General features: G+C 36.9%; 1 protein-coding gene across 2 annotated transcripts in view; it reads left to right on the top strand.

Moving 5' to 3' along the window:
• CCDC186 (coiled-coil domain containing 186) overlaps window positions 1-20,316 on the top strand; it is a 54,311-nt gene that overhangs the window by 19,127 nt on the left and 14,868 nt on the right. For both annotated transcript variants that reach the window (XM_047824967.1, XM_047824968.1), the window contains exons 4-10: window positions 4,323-4,451; window positions 9,483-9,695; window positions 10,610-10,729; window positions 17,799-17,903; window positions 18,344-18,442; window positions 18,626-18,712; window positions 19,772-19,914. In XM_047824967.1, coding sequence (XP_047680923.1) covers window positions 4,323-4,451; window positions 9,483-9,695; window positions 10,610-10,729; window positions 17,799-17,903; window positions 18,344-18,442; window positions 18,626-18,712; window positions 19,772-19,914 — 896 coding nt within the window. The remainder of the gene's footprint in view (window positions 1-4,322; window positions 4,452-9,482; window positions 9,696-10,609; window positions 10,730-17,798; window positions 17,904-18,343; window positions 18,443-18,625; window positions 18,713-19,771; window positions 19,915-20,316) is intronic.

Here is a 20,316-nt window from a genome sequence, read left to right as displayed (position 1 = left end):
TTTTCACTTTTTTTTTTTTTCTTTTAAGATCTTAATTTTTTTAAGTAATCTCTACACCCAGTGTGGGACCCAAACTCACAATCCTGAGATTGAGAGTCATGTGCTCCTCTGACTGAACCAGCCAGGTGCCCCCTTTTTTCACTTTTCTTGATAGTATACTTGAAACACAAAAGCTTTCAAATTTGATGATGTCCAATTTATCTATTTTTGTGTATGCGTGTGCATTTGGTGTCATATGCAAGATTCCATTGCCAAATCCAAGATCGTGAAGATTTACCCCTATGTTTTCCTTTAAGGGTTTTATAATTTGGCTTTTATATTTAAGTTTTAATTCATTTTGGGGCACCTGGGTGGCTCAGTCGATTAAGTGTCCGACTTCAGCTCAAGTTATGATCTCACGGTTCCTGGGTTGAAGCCCCGCATTGGGCTCCGTGCTGAACACTTGCTCAGAGCCTGCAGCCTGCTTCAGATTCTGTGTCTCCTCTCTCTGCCCCTCCCCAGCTTGCACTCTCACTCTCTCAAAAATAAATAAATGTAAAAAAAAATTAATAAAGGTTTTCATTTTGAGTTAGTTTTTGTGCATAGTATCATGTAAGGGTTCAGCTTTATTCTTTGTGGCTATTCTGTCATCTCAGAATCATCTGTTGAAAAGACTGTTCTTTGTTCTTCTTCCATTGAATAGTTTCGGCATCTTTGTTGAAGATTGTTTGATATATGGGTTTATTTCTCGACCCTTAATTCTGTTTCATTGATCTCTTTGTCTTTTGTTCCAGTAGTACCAACACTACCTTGGTTACTGTTATTTTGTAGTAAATTTTAAAATGGAGAAATGTGAGTTCTTAAACTTTGTTCTTTTTCTTTCTTTCTTTAAAGTTTGTTTATTTATTTTGAGAGAGTGCCAGCAGGGGAGGGGCAAAGAGAGAGAAAGAGAGATCCCAAGCAGACTCCACACTGTCAGCACACGGCTGGACAGGGGCTCAATCCCACGACTGCAAGTTCACAACCTGAATGGATATCAAGAGTTGGACATTTAACCAACTGAGCCATCCAAGAACCCCTGTTCTTCTTTTTCAAGATTGTTTGGCTGTTCTTAATTCCTTACATTTCCATATGAATTTTACTCTCATGTTGTCAATTTCTACAGTGAAGCCAAGTGGGCTTCTGATAGAAATTGCCTTGGATCTGTAGATTCATTTGGGGTGTTTTACCATCTTAACAATAGTAGGTCTTCTACTTACATGGATGTCTTCCCATTTATTTAGATCTTTAATTTCTTTAAACAGTGTTTTGTAGTTTTCATAGTGTAAGTTTGTACTTTCATTAAATTTGTTCCTAGAGTATTTATTCTTTCTGGTGCTATTGTAGATGAAATTATTTCCTTAATTTCATTTTCAAGTTGTTAATTACTACTGTATAGAAGCATTTAATTTTTGTATATTATGTCCTGTAACCTGCCGAATTCATTATTCTAGAAGGTTTTTTGGTGAATTTCTTAGGATTTTTTGAATATAAGATCACGTCATCTGCAAATAGAGAGTTTTACTTAATCCTTTCCAATCTGAGTGGCTTTTATTTCTTACCTAATTGCCCTCCCTGCCTAGACCTTCTAATATGGTATTGAATAGAAGTAGCAAGAATGAATATCCTTCTCTTGTTCCTGATCTTAGGGAGAAAGCTTTCAGCCTTTTACCATTAAGTACAAAGCTAGCTGTGGGTTTTTAACAGATGCTCTTTATCAGGTTGAAGAAGTACCTTTTTATTCCTACTTTGTTTAGTGTTTTGTGTTGTTGTTTTTTATTTTGCTCAGTGTTTTTTTGTCATGAACAAGTATTGAATTTTATCAAATGCTTTTTGTGTATTTATTGAAGTGATCATGTGTTTTTGTTCTATTGATATGGTACAGTACATTAGTTGATATCTGGGTGTATAATGCCAGCCTTGCATTACTAGGATAAATCCCTCTGGGCCATAGTGTATAATTCTTTTTGTATATTACAGAATTGGTTTGGTAGTATTATATTTTCCATTGACTGAGGATTTTGGTATCTACAATGATAAGAGATACTGGTCTTACAGCCCTTTTTCTTGTCATTTCTCTGGTTTTGGTGTCAGAGTAGTACTGACCTTATAGAATGAGTTGGGAAGTGTTTCTTCTGTTTTGGGGAAGAGTTTGTGAATAATTGGTATTCCTTAAATGTTTGGTAGAATTTATCTGTGTAGTCTCCTCGGCTTGAATATTTCTTAGTGGGCAGGTTTTTGTTTGTTTTTTTTTACTAATTCAGTCTCTTTACTTATTATAGGTCTCTTCAGATTTTGTTTTTTTTCTGTTCTTAAGCCAGTTTTGGTAGTTTGTGGCTTTCTAAGAATTGTCCAGTTAGTTCATCTAAGTTAAATTGGCCATAGTATTCATTCATACTATTTTATTTCTGTTACTTCTGTAAGATCTGTGTGCCCCTCTTTCATTTCCATTTGAGAAGACCCCCGCCCCCCACCAGCTTCTTTTTGGTCAGTCTCCCTAAAGGTTTGTCAATTTTGTTAATCTTTTCAAAGAATCATTTTGTTGAATTTTCAGTTTTTCTATTTTCTATTTCATTAATTTTCATTCTAATATTTATTTCTTTCCTATTGCTGGCTTTATTTAGGTTTTGTTTCCTTTTCTTTTTCCAGTGTCTTAAGATAGAAATTTAGATTATTAATTTAGGATCTTCTATTTTATTTTATTTTATTTTATTTCATTTTCTTTTCTTTTCTTTTAATTTAATTTAATTTTATTTTATTATTTTATTTTATTTTAATGTTTATTTTTGAGAGAGAGAACATGTATGCACGCAGGGGAGGGGCAGAGAGAGGGGAAGACCAAGAATCCCAAACAGGCTGTGCGCTGTCAGCGGAGAGCCTGATACAGGGCTTGATCACACGAACTGCGAGACCATGACCTGAGCTGAAATCAAGAGTTAGACGCTTAACAGACTGATCCACCCAGGCGCCTCTTTTATTTTTTTAAGATTTTATTTTTAAGTAATCTCTACACCCAACGTGGGGCTCAGACACACAACCCCTTGATCAAGAGTTGCACACTTTACTGACTAAACCAGCCAGGCTCCCTGAGATCTTTCTTTTTTATTAATAGGGGTGTTTATAGCTATAATCTTCCCTCTAAAGACTGCTTTAGATACAACCCTAAAGTTTTGGTATGTTGTGTCTTTATTTTCATTCACCACCTTGTATTTTCTAATTTTCCTTATGATTTCTTCCATTAGTTATTGAGGTGTTAATTTTTACATATTTGTGATTTTCTCAGATTACTTGGCTGTTATTGACTCTAGTTTCATTCCATTTTGGTTGAAGAACATGCTTTATATGATTTCAATCTTTCACGTTTATAGAGGTTTGTTTTATGACCTAGCATATGTTCAGTACTGGAGAAAGTTCCATGCATACTTGATGAGCATGTGTATTCTTCTCTGGTTGGGTGGAATGTTGTATAAATGTGTTAGATCCAGTTCTATAATTTTGCTCGTCTCCTATTTCCTTGTGAATCCTCTGTATACTTCTGTCCATTATTGAAGTATTGAAGTTTCCAACTATCAATTGCCTTCTTCATTTCTGTCAGTTTTTGGTTCATGTATTTTGGTGCTATGTTATTAGCTGCATATATACTTAGAATTATTATAGATTGTCCATTTAACCATCATGAAATATTCCTCTTTATCTCTGGTAACGTTTGTTTTTTTTTTTAGTTTATTTCGCATCTTAGTATATCCACCCCTCTTATGGTTGTTTGCAAGCTGTATCTTTTTACATCCTTTTCTTTTAGTCTGAATCTTTGAATTTAAAATCCCTCTTATAGATAGCATATTGTTGGATCTTGTTTTTTTATTCCAGTATGATAATCTCTGCCTTTTGATGTGATTATTTAACACAATCTCACTTAATGTTGTTATTGACAGTGGATTTCTGTCTGCCATTTTTTCCCTATATGTATCATGTCTATTTTGTTCCCGTTCTCCCCTTACTGCTTTCTTATGCATTAAGTAAATATGTAACATTTAAATTTCTTTCATATTTTCACTATATTTTTTTATTTCCTTAGTGATTGTTCTGGAGCTTACTATATACATCTTACCAGAATCTGTGTCAGCTTTATACTTACTTACTTCTAATGAGATTTAGAATTATTGCTAACATTTACTTTTGATTTCTGTGTTTGAAGTATATTCATTACTTCCTCTGTGTTCCTTTTCATTGTTTATATTTATTTAAAGTGTTGGTGGCCTACTTGGTATAGCTATGAAAATAACTGGAAATAATTTTCTTTTCAGTTAGAATCAAGAATAGAGGAACTTAGTAAAGAAGTTAAAGCTTCCAAAGATAAACTAGTAGCTCAAGACATTGCAGCTAAAAATGCAGTTCAGCAGTTACATAAAGAGATGGCCCATCGAATGGAACAGGTATTTTTCAAATCAATATCATTATTAACTTCATATTCTGGTGACTCTTTCTTGTTTATTATAAACTAACTTGTTAGACTGTTTTGAGTATCAGTGGTATCTTAAGAATAGGTAATTAATCTTTTTAAAAAATGCTAAAGCAATGCATAAATACATGCTAACTACAAAAATATTTTTAAAATTAAGGAAGTATATAGAAAAAAAAGTGAAAGTCCTCCTTCATTTGTACTTCTCTCTTCCTGCCCCCAATCCCTTTATATCCCACTCCTTGTTCTGTAGTAATTATTAATATTTTGGTTATGTATCTTACCACATACATAGGTATGTCACACAAGCTTATGTGTATGTATTCATATACTTATTCCTCCTACTTTTATTTTTATGTTTTATTTATTTTTGAGAGACAGAGACAGCGTGAGCAGGGGAGGGATAGAGAGAGGGGGAGATACAGAATCCGAAGACAGGCTCCAGGCTCTGAGCTGTCAGCACAGAACCCAACGTGGGGCTCAAACTCACAAACTGTGAGATCATGATATGAGCCAAAGTCGGATGCTTAGCTGACTGAGCCACTCAGGTGCCCCCTGATTCCTCCTACTTGATTGGAATCTTACTGTATATCTTTTTGGGGGGTTTCCTACTTAATTCATTTTGGTAATCTTTTTGAGTTGGTATATATGGATTTCAGAAGAGATCATTTTAAGTATTGTTTTTGTGTTATTATTGCCTGCACTCTTAAGTATAGGATCTTAGTCATCTTCATTTCTCTATTCATAAAACCTAGCATAATGCCTAACAATTGGTCCTTATGGTGAATTGAATCAGCAAGTGTTACCTGCCTGCTAACACTGTCAGTGAGATGGATCCTGTTCTTTCTGCCCTAAAGCTACTATCATAGGTAGCTTTCTGGAAGAACTTTAGCAAACAGTTGGTCCTCAACCTTTATTTCTGTGATTCTTTACAATATGATGATTTAAAATCTATGCTCTCAGCTCTCAAACTTTTTGTACTAATTGAAGAGAAATATAGAGGATGAGACCTTAAGAATTTGTTGGTTTTGGTAGACTCAAACGTAACTGATAATTAGAACCACGAAGCTTTTTCAAAAATGTATTCTTTAGAGTTTATTATATTTTCAAATAAAAACAAAATAGTAGTTGGATATATACAATAACAATTCAAACAGTAAAAAATGAGGCTTCTTCCAAACATTTTCTCCCATTTTCCCCCTTCCCAGAGGTAACCATTGATGCCAGTTTCCTGTGTATTTTCCCCAACTGTTTTTTGCCTAGACAAGCATGTGTGTATTCTCCTTCCTTCCATCCCCCCTTTTTAAAATAATTGGCAACATGCTTCATTCACTACTATGTAATTGTTCTCTCTATAATGATGAAAACTATAGGTGAAGTTATTAACATTAGCTAATGTATTGAGATTTAGCTATGGGCCGGGCCACGTTCAAAGCACTTTACAACTTATTTAATCTTCACAACAACCCTACGAAGTGGGTATTATGGTGTAGATTTTGGAATTCGTTTCATTTAAATATTTATAGATCTGCTTCATTCCTTTTTACCCCTACCTTTTCCTGTCAACTTTTTGAAAATTTTTAAGCCTGTAGAAAAGATGAAAGAATAGTAAAATGAACACTGTTTTATCCTTCATGTAGAGTCACCAAACCTGGTTAAATTTTATTTAGAAGTAGATTCCCAGCATGAGTGTGCACCTGTTTACGCACACACAGTACATTCCCCAGTTTAATTTTCCAGCTTGAGGTTTCTCCATTTCTCGGACTGCAGGTAGAATGAATACGAACCTCAAACTTCCAAGAGGGTAGGCTTATATTATAAATTCTCAAGGACTTACAGCATGTTCCCTTTATACCCCCATTCCTGGATTGGGAAATGTCCACAGGGCAATGAAGAGTTCAGGCCTAGCATACCATTCTGGATTCCTGCTTCCCTTAGCTTCTTGGGCCCTGGGGGTTTCTCATACTTTGTTGTGAGCTCAAGTGTTTATTAAAAGAATATTTGTTGTATTTCATCTAAATTTTTGGTGTTTTAGGTGGGGATGGTTTATCTACCATATTTTGAGACCAGAACATCTTACATTTTATCTTAATTTTAACTGGCTATTGAATCCTATTGATTATCTTATTCATGCTTTCTATGTGTTTATCCAAGTCAGTGATAAATATCTTAAACTGGTCAAATCCAAAGACTTACTGGCTCCTCTTCCTTTATCTGTACCCTAAATGGACAGACTTTTTGCAGAAGCTTAAGCAATAGTTACTGTATGATCTTGTTTAATACTTCCAACAGTTCTGGGAAGTAGGTGCTGCCATCATTTGGGTTGAGACCTAGAAATGTGAACACTCAGCACCCCACATTATTCTTTTGCAGCTGATCCACGGATGACCGAGTAACAGGACATCCCTCGCATAGTCAAGAACCTCATAATATTTGACTTTATTTTAATTGTCTTTTTTCTGGTTTTTCTGCTTCCCATCTCTCAATTTCAGCGAAGCTACCATCCTGCCACCAGTTATCTTACTAATTTGTTTAATAAAAGGTTTGATTTATAAATCCTTTGGCTTCCCATTGCCTGTAGGATAAAATCTCAACTCATTAGCATAAGAGAAGCCCTTCTTCCTTTGAAGATTTAATCTCTAATTAAATCTGTTTCATAACCACTTCCCCCCACCCCAGTCCAACCAACATGCTAAATTTAAATCTTCTAAAATGTCGATATCCTCAAAAAAATTATGCTATTTTATACAACTAGGCATTTGCGCTTTTGTTCATGTTATATGTATATATGTTGTTTATATAACGTGTAAACATTTTGTTTATATGTTATTCATACCTAGATAATGAGCTTTTCTGGGACAGAAGCCACAACTTGTTCTTTGTGTTTCCAAAAGCTAATACATTATCTGAACATCAACTTATGAAACTAGACTTCTTTTTAAGTTGATATTATCATTAATTGCTTTTCCTAAGAACAGTTATTCAGTTATCTAAAAATATAGCTAATTCCGTTAACCAGTTCCAGCACAGTTTTCTCAGTCCTTGTCCACAATTACATCGTGAAATCCTCAGGGATCTCTGACATTCCTATTCCAATATTTCCCTTAATTTTTCCTGAAAATTAACAGGTTATTTCAGTGGGGGGGCGGGGCCCAATTGGACAATTTTGAAAAGTATTTGTATAGTATTCTGAGTGTCTACTAGATGTGCTTATCAGCTATAGCAGAACTTCATGAAACGTTCTTTGTCATGTACTTTTCATCAGACCATGGTAGCTTTACCTACATTCTCTTTAATGTTATATCTTCTTCAATTCAGTTATAGTATCAGTTGGTATTTACCACTAGATGCCAAAGAAAAGCCCTAAAGTTTAAGGTTTCATCTTTTATAACATAAATATGTGTTCCATCATATTTGCAAGCTATGAGTGTAAATTTACTTAAATGAAGGGCTATCTGTAGAAGTTTTCATTGCATGAAACTTCAGAATATGGAGTACTGGCTTATATTAACAGAATTTTGAGAGTATATAGATATCACAATCCAATTAGGTATTTTTTTTTTTAACGTTTATTTATTTTTGAGACAGAGAGACACAGAGCATGAATGGGAGAGGGTCAGAGGGAGGGAGACACAGAATCTGAAACAGGCTCCAGGCTCTGAGCTGTCAGCACAGAGCCCGACATGGGGCTCGAACTCACGGACCACGAGATCATGACCTGAGCCGAAGTCGGCCGCTTAACCGACTGAGCCACCCAGGCGCCCCTAGATATTTTTTTAATAAGTGAAAAACTTTAGAAAAGTTTTTCATATACAAGAAATCAGATGATCATTCATTAGCCTACAGTTAGCAAGGGAGCTAAGATTTTTAGATTTTAGGAATTGTCAGGCATATAGTCAGGGTCCTGGCAGAAAACAGAAACTGCCGATTTGAGAATGTAATGAAAGGACTCTTTACAAAAAAGTATGGACAAGGTTTAGGGGACCCAAAGGAAAATGCGGGGTCTTGAGATGCTAGAGGAGCCACTGTTACTCTTTGGGCTAAAGGAATAAGGAGAGGGAGCAGGTAATACAACTCAGAAGGGTTAGTTGTATAGTGTGGACACCTGACACAGACAGTGGCCTTCCGCGAACCTGTGGTGACTCTGGAGGAGCCAGATCTCACTCTTTGCCTGTAGTTCTGATCTGCCTAATGCCTCCCGTTGACTGAACCCAGCTGGAAGTATGAGGGCAAGGGAACTTATTGATACGGTCCATGACAGTCATCTTCCCAAAGCACAGGGTGGGATAGGAAAGAGTGGAAGAGTGGATCTGGAGGAGTAAATGGGAAACCGTAACTATGTCAGCCAAAGTAAAAGGAAGAGGAAAGAGTAAAAGCAAATAGTAGTGATAGTAATTTATTGGCTGTATCTTTTTTCTATAATTCTGAATTTTTCCTTTCGTTTAAAAATTTCATGACACAGGCCTGAGAATGTTGTGCAAAAAAACCCCCAAAATACATTGGTGATATTGTAGAAAAATTTTATTTTATTATTTTTTTGTTATTTAAAATTATTTTTAAAGTTTATTTATTTTGAGAGAGAGCATAAGCAGGGGAGGGGCGGGGGGGGGGGGGACAGAGGATCTGAAGCAGGCTCTGTGCTGACAGCAGAGAGCCCTACGTGGGACTTGAAATCACGAACCATGAGATCATGACCTGAGCCAAAGTCAGATGTTTAACTGACTGAGCCACCCAGGCACCCCTATTATTTTTTTAATATTTGTTCTTGAGAGGGAAGGAGAGAGAAGGGGATGGGCAGAGAGCAAGGGAGATAGTGGATCTGATCTGTTGTCAGGGCAGAGTCAGATGTGGGGCTCGAGCTCATGAACTGTGAAATCATGACCAGAGCCAAAGTTGGATGCTTAACCCACTGAGTCACTCGGGTGCCCCAAGTATTACTTATTTTGATTGATTTTGATTTTGTTTTGCAAAAAAAGTTTTATTAATGCTGGATATTTTTTCAAAGGCCAACAAAAAATGTGAAGAGGCACGCCAGGAAAAAGAAGCAATGGTAATGAAGTATGTAAGAGGCGAGAAGGAATCTTTAGACCTTCGAAAGGAAAAAGAGATACTTGAAAGAAAGCTCAGAGATGCAAATAAAGAATCTGAGAAAAACACTAACAAAATTAAGCAGCTTTCTCAGGAGAAAGGACGGTTGCACCAGCTGTATGAGACAAAGGTATAACTTGGTGCTGTTGTACCTTAGTTGAAATGTATTCTTTTTGCTTTTCTTTAATCAAATAATCATAACTTAATGTGGTTAAGTCACTATTAAACATAAAGTGGTTTTTGTTAGTTTGCCTTCTAAGAATCTCATTACTTGTCTGCGAAAAGTCTTTGCTGGGAAAAAATGAGATTGACACATGTTTATCAAATAACATTTTCTTGACAGGTATTTTTTTAAAGTCCTCTTTTAATATCTATATGTTGAAGAAATGAGAGTTCTGCTTCAAAACATTTTATTTTGGTAAAATATATACATAGTATGATCAAGATGTAAACAATTTTTCAGCCAGAAGTATACAATTTGACTGAATCTCAATGTAACAGTTATTCATCATAGAATAGAATTTATATTTTTCTTGTAGAAAAACATGTTCTTCTTAGATGCTGCCCCAAAAGATTTAATTACTGAGCTTTTTAGAGTCCTTGCTGTTAACTAGCTGCCTCATGGCATGGTCTTATTTCTAGTGGATTATCATTTCTTGATGATGAATGTTATTTTTTTTTATAAATTAACTTTTAGTTCAGAAATGTTGTCATTGTTCTCAGGAATTCTGGAAAAATTTAATTTGTATTTTGCCTGAATGCCAGCCAGTTGAGAAGAATCATGAAGGTGTACTTGTACTTGCAACGTATCCAGTTGGTTAAAATGTAAATGTTAATCATCTTATGTCTATTAATTTGATTTAGGGTTTTGCTAGTCTCTTAATCATTTGAACTTTAAATTAGGTTTACGGCTTGTAGGTTATAATATGCTAGCCCCTGAAATACAGTGTTAATTGCACTGATTATTTTGATGAGGCATAAAAGATACACAAAGAGTTGGTTGATTGTTTAAGTGAAAAATATGACCTAGTGATATTGTTTTAGGAAAGTGAAACTACTAGACTCACCAGAGAAATTGACAAATTAAAAGAAGATATCAACTCTCATGTCATAAAAGTAAAATGGGCACAAAACAAATTAAAAGCAGAAATGGATTCACACAAGGTAAGTACTGTAATGCAATGGAAAAATTATTAAAACCAGTTTTAAGAGCAAATGCAATAATAGTTAATGAGGCATAAAGCTTAATTTAGTGACTTCTGTGGAGTAGGTCGGGCCTAAATATTTGGTAATTGTGAAAAGGTATTTCCTTGCATGCTTTACATATTACACTATTAAATTTTATCATAAATTTTAAAAATATTAAACTTTGTCATTCATTGTTTATAAATCCAAAATTGATTTTGTTGTTTAAGCATTTTTTGATATCTATATTTAATATTAAACATTGTCAGAAATTTAGGGGAAAGAGGGGAGTCTGTGGGTTATTTATAAAAATTAAAAGTAAACTCTGAAAATTTTAAAGGAATGTCAGTGATGCTAAGATTCTTATAATCAAGAAATATAAATTCTTGTTTATGTGGTGCCTGGGTGACTCAGTCGGTTGAACATCTGACTCTTGACTTCAACTCAGGTCATAATCCCAGAGTTGTGGGATTGAGCCCCATGTGTGCCACCAAGTGTGGAGCCTGCTTAATGTTCTCTCTCTCCCTCTGTCCCCTGCCCCTCCCCAGCTTATATGCACCCTTGTGCAATCCCACTCGCTCTCTCAAAAATAAAAGAAAATAGAGGCACCTGGGTGGCTCAATTGGTTAAGTGTCGGACTTCGGCTCAGGTCATGATCTCGCGGTTCGTGAGTTCGAGCCCTGTGTTGGGCTCTGTGCTGACACCTGGGAGCCTGGAACCTGCTTCAGATTCTGTGTCTGTCTCTGTCTCTGTCTCTGTCTCTGTCTCTCTCTCTCTCTCTCTCTCTCTCTCTCTCTCTGCCCCTCCCCGACGTGTGTGCATGCACATGCATGCTCTCTCTCTCAAAAATGAACATTTAATACAATTTTTTAATTAAAAAATAAATATAAATTTTTATTTTAATAAGAGTATAATAAAGATTTTAAGAATGTTTCCATATCTGTTTACTATGAATATAATTGCATTGGTATTATGCCTAATGAGTATCATTTAAAAAAAACTAATATAATGATAAGTGACCCTAAAGGCTGGTATGTGATGCCATGATTTTAAGCACCAACTGAACTGGTATAAGAGTTAATAAAAATCTGAAGATGATAGATGTGAAGTAAAAGAACAACTTCAAAATAGGATTTAAACTGAAGAGCGGTATTATTTATAACAATTGCCAAGTTTTCAAAAATAAGATTAATGATATTGTTTAAAGCCATAATCATAGGTTATCTCACTAAATAATTCTAAGTAGAACTGTTAATAACCTTTGGATATTTGCATATAATATTGTCAGAGAAAACTGTTGGGAGAAGTGTTGACGGTGGTGACAGAATAGAGAATGGCAGCTGTCCTCGAGTTCTGAGCTAAATGCTGATCCGCACAGGACTGTTGACGAGCTACACAGGCAGGGAAGGAATTAGGATCGGAAATCCTTGCAGTTCACACAGGCAGGGCTGTAAATCATTTAAAATTTCCCTTTACTTTCAGTTACAGAATGAAGAATTAAAATTCCAAATCCTACATCATGATAATGATTTCCAAACTATCCAAATTGCTTCAAGATCTGAATATAATAGTGGGTCATATCTAATATCTGTGGCACTTTTCTCCTCATTATCTCTAGCCCTAAGGGATGGGATGCTGAAACCTATTAGAATACTAGCATTGGAGCGTGAAAAGTGAAAGGCTAACATTTGGTCTTCTGTGACCATATGTGTTAAAAAATTGGTAATAATAGATATTTAATGGCAGCTTTGAGGTGAGATGAAACCAGATACTTTGTAAGTAGGTTAGAGAATTAGTTTAAGGCTGACATAATGAGGTCACGTGGTATGGATTGCTAGAAAACGAAAATAAGCATATTGACCTAGTATGTGGAAATTAGAAATTAACCAGTTTTTTTTTTTAAGGCATTTATTAACCAGCAGGTGTTTAACTGGGCCTTCCTCTGTGCACAGCACTGTATGAAATAATATGGATGCTGTAAAAGCCATGGAGGACACAGTAATTGCTTTGAGAGAGTGTCTGGAATGGGATCCTGGTTACCTGTTATACGTATTTACCTAGTAGATGTGAGGTGGCGTCTCTAGATCAAAGGATGCAAAGATTTAATGACCGTCTAGGCAGTATAGGCCACCTTTTAAATTGTGAACAAGAGCCAGGACTCTTGTAAGTTTTTCTCCAGGCACCCTTTCCAATTTCTAGTTTCTGCCCACCCAGTCCTAGGTATTAATATTGAAGTTCTGGATGTTACTGGATTCACTGTGATCATTAACCGCTGAGCAGGCCTCCAGAGGTATTACCAGAAACTAAGTCTTAGTTAGATCGGATAGCTCCTTCATCAGTAGAATTATCAATTGGATCAGACAATAGAAATAGTTTCACTTATTCCTTTTCTGAAACTCCTTTGGAAGTTAAATTGAAACGTGTTTTTAACGCCTAGCTTCTAAAAACAAAAGCCTTTTATTTTTAGTGTAGTGAAGGACTTTCCCCACAGTGTGTGTACCTCATATAATTGTTCACCTACCTGGTTGCTACCTATTTACCTACTTGGTCCCAGGATAAAATAATCTCACTGGAGCATAGATGTTGTCAGTGATAACTTCATTCTTGTATGGTTTAACTTATAAAGCCCACTAATTAGAAGCTAGTGCTCACTTTTAATTAGCTTTACTGTTACCTCACATAGTAGAAGCATATGTTCAGTTCTGTAACTCTTCTATAATTTGTTGCATTATGGAGTAACAGGGTTCAGTTTAGCCTCCCACCTTAAAAAACTTAATTAAAAAAAAAAAGAAAATATATGAAATGAAGGTTTTTAGGTTTGGGACAACAAAGGCAGCACAGGACAGTGATCCCTGAGAGAAGGGAATCAAGCAAGATGGAGAATTTCCAGGTTGCTGCAAAGAAGAAGAACCCAGACAGATCCCAGCAAGTCTCCATGAATTGAGGAGACAAAGTTTGAAGTATGGGAAACAGGGTAGAGTACCAGAGAAGAGAAAGATTTGGAGATTTGCACTGTGTTCCCTTCAATTCTTCATTCAGCTCAGTACTAATCAGTATATGTGTATGAGAAAGAGGTGGAGAAAGAACTATCAGAAAGGAGTAGGGGTGACAATTCCTAGGGCTCATAAGAGTGGTTCACGTTTCCCCCAACCAAGAGAGAGTGCTCTTAACATACAGGGCATCCAGTGGTCCTCAGAAGGGTGTTGCTTTAGCAGTGGGGACTAATTAGCCCGAATTCAAAGTCTGTTATGGACCCATCTTACAAAGCTTTGAAAGAAAACCTCAAATCAAATTGTTTCAAATAACCATGTCCCAGAAGAAAGCCCAAAATACTTGAACTCAGAAATCTCTAGGATCTACAAACTTAAAACTGACAGTGTCTGGTATCCAATAAAAAATTACCAGACATGCAAAGAAGCAGGAAAATATAGCCTATAATGAGAAGTAAAGAAAAATCAATTGGTGGAAACAAAGCCAGAAATGACCTAGGTGAAAGAAGTAGGTAAGGATGTTAAAACAGCTGTTATAAAAATATACTCCATATATTCAAGAAGGTAAATAAAAGCATGAGTATGTTAAAAGTAGAGACATGAAAGGTGAAATGGATGTAACGTCTGAGATGAAAAATACGGTGGGCAGAATTAACAAGATTAGATACTATAGAAGACAAGATTGGTGGACTCGAAAAACATGAAACTTTAAAAGCTATGCTAGTGACTCCTAGATTTATAACTTGGACACAGAATTCCAGATTCATATAGTCCAATGGCTGTTTGGCATCTGACATCTGGGATGACTTACAGGCATCTTCAACTGAACATGTCTAAAACTCCGTGGATAATGTGCCTGCCCTCCATTGCTTCCCTTCTCAGTAGATGGCAGTCCAGTCTTTTAGTTGCCCAGGCGCAAAACCTGAGGATTGTCCTTGAATTCTCAGTCACCACATCCAGTCCTTTAGCGACTCTTCTTGCTCACTTCTTTCAGGTCTTTACCCATCTGTCACCTCTCAGTGTCACTTTCCCTGGCTCTCTCAACATTCATACCTCCCTTCAGACTTGCTTGTGCCCTTTATTTTTACTCCCTAACACTTGTCACTATCTAATATAACGTAGTTTTACTTATGTATTTTATGTATTATTTATGATCATCACTAGAATACCAGCTTTATGCGAGTAGAGATTTTAACTGTCTTCCAGTAAGATTTCCCCAAAGCTTAGAACAGTGCCTCACATGGCAGTGTGAACACAGAATGAGTGACTGCATCAATGAAACATAATACCTTAACCAAACTTATTTTATTCGATTATTTATTTAATAATGATTTAGCATTATAGGAATCTCTCAATTGCTGTTTTTTGAGTGGAGTACCTACTGTGTGCCTAGCTATTTCAGTTATTGATGATATGAAAGTGGGGAAAAAATATATGAACGATTTTTCTCTCCCCTCCCCTCTTCAAGCTAATACTCTGATACTAAAAAAAAAACAACAAGGTTTGAAAAATTCTCCAAATAATTTGTATTTTAGAAGTGATACTGAGTTTTTTTTAATTTTTTTTTTAATGTTTATTTATTTTTGAGACAGAGACAGAGCATGAATGGGGGAGGGTCAGAGAGGGAGGGAGACACAGAATCTGAAGCAGGCTCCAGGCTCTGAGCTGTCAGCACAAAGCCTGATGCGGGGCTTGATCCCATAGGCCGTGAGATCATGACCTGAGCTGAAGTCGGACGCTTAACCGACTGAGCCACCCAGGCGCCCCGAAGTGATGCTGAGTTTTAATCCAAACCAAGTTTTTACTAGAAGACCAGCAACTGGAAGTATCTAGCTAAGTACTTAATTGTATGAGAGATTATAATAAAAAATGACATGAGAGAAGCGGTGTGTGAAGATAGGTGCAATTTAGGTGGTTCAAAAGACGAAGAGAAAGACGTTCAAAGTGGAGGAACAACAAGAAAAAAGGAAAAATGGGAGATGAGTATTTGATGTTTAGCAAGACTGGCCTACCTACAGCAGAAAGTTTATATTAGTGATTCCTTGTTGATTCAGCAAATATACTTGAACAATACGCATGTGGCAAGTACTAAGCCGGGGGTTGTCCAGAAGCTGTGTACTCAAAGGGGGGAACACGAAAGCTACAGTACGGCGTATACATTGTTATACCCTATGATGCCCCGGATTCTGTCTATGGGAAGGCAGAATAGCAGCATCTACCCCCTTCTGAATAGCAGCTACCAGGAGGTCATACCTAAACCCTCGTCTCAAATCCACAGGATAGCCCAGACCATGGGACTGGATGGGTGCTCTGAAGGAGAACTTTGGAAAATGAGCTGCAGAGCAGGGCTGTATCTGAAAAATTGCCACAGGAAGCAGGAAGCCAGTTGAGGATACAGAGAAGGCAACAGCAAAGAGGGAAAAAACAGTATATTGTCTTGTAGTAGAAACAGAGGAAGGCTATCCAAAGAGTCAGAAGGGGTCAGAACTGGAGCAGGTAAGTCAAGAATTAAAAATGAGAGAAAGTAGTTGGATTTGGTAAGAGTAGTCCGTCCAAACCTTCAGAATTGCTATTTCAGGAGAGTGGTTAGGAACAGAAACCAAATCACAGCGTGGATGTGTAAGACAGTTTCGAATAGATACCATGGCTGTGAAACAACTGTCTTTTGTGTGTGTGCAAAGAGCTGTTTAACGCTGTGTTTGTCTTGGCTTATCATGTTAGTTACTTGTAGCGATTTACTTAAAACTCTGTCAAATTTAACTTGATTTTATGGCTATCAGTTAACTGCCTAGGCCGCTTTATTTGTTGTCAGAAGCATAAAGTGTTATTTCTAGAAAATATGTGACCCCTCAGTGGCAGTGCCAAGACAAGAACTTTCTCTACTCTGATCATTGTTCTTACCGTTCATCACGTTACTGTGCTCAACCTTGTCGCTGTCTGTGAGGGACAATGTTTTCCTTCCCCAGTGTAGGGAAGAACCCAGTTCTCCCTGCTGTGTCTTTCTTCCCTGAGTCTCCTTTACTTTTACACAAGACACTTGACCTTTGACACTTCTGGTCCACCAGATGTGTGGAGGTTTTCCCTCCCTGCAAGTAATTCTCTGTGAATACCACCTAGGTGTCCTACAGTTTCACTCGACTCTGACACATCTCCCTGGAGGTAGCATCGGATCCCACAGGTTAAGGGTTCGGTCTTACAAGAATGCCCACCACCCCCTGCCACATACATACTTCAGATGTTATCACCTGTGCTTATGACCACCCAGCTATAGATCAGAAGTTGCAGCCACCCCCTCCTTGGGTTGGAAATTTTCCTTAAAGAACTCAGAGAAATACATGTTTGCTGTATTATAAAGGGTATGATAAAGGACACAGATGAACAACCAGATGAAGAGCTGTGTAGGGTGGGGTCTGGAAGGGTCCCAGGCGCAGGAACTTCCATCCCCATGGAGTTGGCGGGCGTCACCCTCTCAGTGTGGTCGTACTTGCCAGCGTGGAAGCTCTCTGAACCCCATACTTTGGGATTTTATGGAGGCTTTGTTACGTAGGCATGATGGATCGTCAACTCCATCTTCAAGCTTTCTTTGGGGGCTAAAAATTCCTGGCTTCTAATCATGACATGGTCTTTTTGGTGACCAGCTCTCATCCAGGAGCCCACCTAGAGTTGTCTCATTAGAACAAAAGACACTCCTGTCACTCAGGAAGTTACAGGGGTTTCAAGAGCTCTATGTCAGGAGCAGAGGCCAAAAGCAGTATTGCAGTGGGTTGCCTGGGTGGCTCAGTCAGTTAAATGTCCGACTCTTGATCTCAGCTCAGGTCTTACTTTCAGGGTTGTGAGTTCAAGCCCTGCGTTGGGCTCCATGCCCAAACACACACACACACACACACACACACACACACACACACACACACACACACAAACAATATTGCAACAAGAAATGCTCCTAGTGTTCTTATCACTTAGGATATTACAAGGGTTTTAGGAGTTTTGTGTCAAAGACCAAGGCAGAGACCACTATGTATTTTTTTCTTGTCTCACACTGTCTTTTGTCAATGCAGGAAACCAAAGATAAACTCAAAGAAACAACAACAAAGTTAACTCAAGCAAAGGAAGAAGCAGATCAGATAAGGAAAAATTGTCAGGATATGATAAAAACGTATCAGGTATGCTTAACTTTTCAAATAGATTAGTAACAAAATTGAACCAAATATCAGTACTCGTTTTGTATCTACAGTGTTGGTAGTGTGGAATGGATTTGGTAGGACAGTTAAATAAATTGCAGACTATTTCCTGTGTTAAAGTACTTGCAGCTTAAATAGAGATCTTATTAGGGAAGTTTTAACCAAATAAAAACATTAGAAAATGTCAGAAGAATGAAGAGTACCGGAAACGTATAACATAAAACCTACTCTGTGTTATGTTACATATCTTAAGTGCTATTCTTGTTCGTGCAGAATTGACATCTTAAAAACCTTTCAGTGCAATCCTTTTTAGTATGTAAGGTATGCATTTCACAATCAGTAAACAATGGCAAAAGCTGTCACGTTCCAAAGCATAAAACTTTAAAAGTTAAGTCATACTTTTTTCATTTCTTTTCCATTAGGAGTCAGAAGAAATTAAATCAAATGAGCTGGATGCCAAGCTTAGAGTCACAAAAGGAGAACTTGAAAAACAGATGCAAGAAAAATCCGACCAGCTAGAGGTGAGTGGCTTTGCTCTTTTCATACCGTGGATTGTGTAATAAATACAGAGGGAGAGAAATAATAAATAATGTTATAGTAAATGTAATAAGAGAATAATAAGGCCTTTTCGAAGGAACACGCAGTAACGTTTAGATCTTGTCTGGTACATAATGATTTGTGGTTTCTTTTAAACTTTTTAAAAGATGCATCATGCCAAAATAAAAGAACTGGAAGATCTGAAGAGGACATTTAAGGAGGGCATGGATGAACTACGAACACTGAGAACAAAGGTAATTAAATCTTTAGTCATTTCAGAGGAAGGGTCAATATCTTTAATTTGGGACTCATTCTGATTTTCCAAGTGTTGGAGAAAGGATATTTATATAGAAATGTTTCAAAATGAAAGAACTCAGAGGAGTAGAATGTCGATTTCCTAGCAACGAAGGTGAGTCTCTTATTGAAATGAAAATGTCTTCCACTTTAGTCCCTTTGAACTATTTGCCACACATTGCTGTTTTACGGCACATTTGCTGTTTCTGTAACTTCTCGGGCCTCTAATGTAAGGCAGTCTTGTGAGCGAATTAATTGGAAAGAAAGTTGGACTTTAGAACTGTGAGTGACAAAAAATAATAGACTTCATATTTCTCCCATGTAGTCTTGTACAGTGTTAATTTCTAACAATCTAGTATAGTCTTTATTGGAAGAATAGTATCCCTTTTGATATGGATGTGAAAGATCATTGAATTCCATTTATTTATTTAGAAATAGGCTTTTAAGTAACGACCTGGAATTTGCCATCACTTAATAGTTTTCAAAGTGCCTTTCGTGTGCATTCCATTTGTTCTCTGTGCCAGTTTTTTGAGGTAAGTAGGCAAGGTATACGGTTTTCAGGTGAGGAAATGGAGATTCAGCAAAAACAATGTGACAAGCTGAAACTCCCGAGACTAAATCATAAGAAATCTGAGACTGAGTCCTAGGACTCTCAACATCCCGTTGTATTTTCTTCACATTAATTAGTTCCGCTCCAGAATTTAGCTTGGATTATTATTATTATTATTATTTTTTTTTTTTGGGACAGAGAGAGACAGAGCATGAACGGGGGAGGGGCAGAGAGAGAGGGAGACACAGAATCGGAAACAGGCTCCAGGCTCCGAGCCAACAGCCCAGAGCCTGACGCGGGGCTCGAACTCACGGACCGCGAGATCGTGACCTGGCTGAAGTCGGACGCTTAACCGACTGTGCCACCCAGGCGCCCCTAGCTTGGATTATTAATATGTAATCACTATTTGAAGTAATTAAGGAACAAGAAAATATTGTTTGTACGCTAACTTGGTTATGATTTTTGATAGGTGAAATGTCTAGAAGATGAACGATTAAGAACAGAAGATGAGTTATCAAAATATAAGGAAATTATTAATCGCCAGAAAGCTGAAATTCAGAATTTATTGGACAGAGTGAAAATTGCGGATCAGATACAGGAGCAGCATCAAAGGTATAAACTTCACAACTTTTCTTTATGCTAATCAATAGGCTCTTCTGTCTCAAGATTGTGTTCTTAAATGCCATTACTGCATTAAGCAAGAATGATTTTACAATTTGACTAGTGAAAAACTTTTAAATTCCTGTCTTTGTTTGAACTTTTTTGGATTATCTTTGAAGTTCCTATCATGGCTTCTAAAAATTAAAGTGTATATACCCTCAATATTGGAAATAGCAATTTATAAGACAGAATGGTTTTTAGTTTCTTTATCCATTCTTTAACTTTCAAATTATGTTACTTACTTTTTCTTCTCAAAGGTAGATACGTACATATACCTGTATCTTTGTGTGTGTGTGTAGTGCAGAGTCAGGAGCTGACCTTATTCCTTGACCTCTTGCAAAACCTTTTAGCTAG

The sequence above is a fragment of the Prionailurus viverrinus genome, chromosome D2 (genome assembly GCF_022837055.1).
Source record: "Prionailurus viverrinus isolate Anna chromosome D2, UM_Priviv_1.0, whole genome shotgun sequence".
Taxonomy (NCBI): Eukaryota; Metazoa; Chordata; class Mammalia; order Carnivora; family Felidae; genus Prionailurus; species Prionailurus viverrinus.
This window is presented reverse-complemented; position numbering and strand designations above follow the sequence as displayed.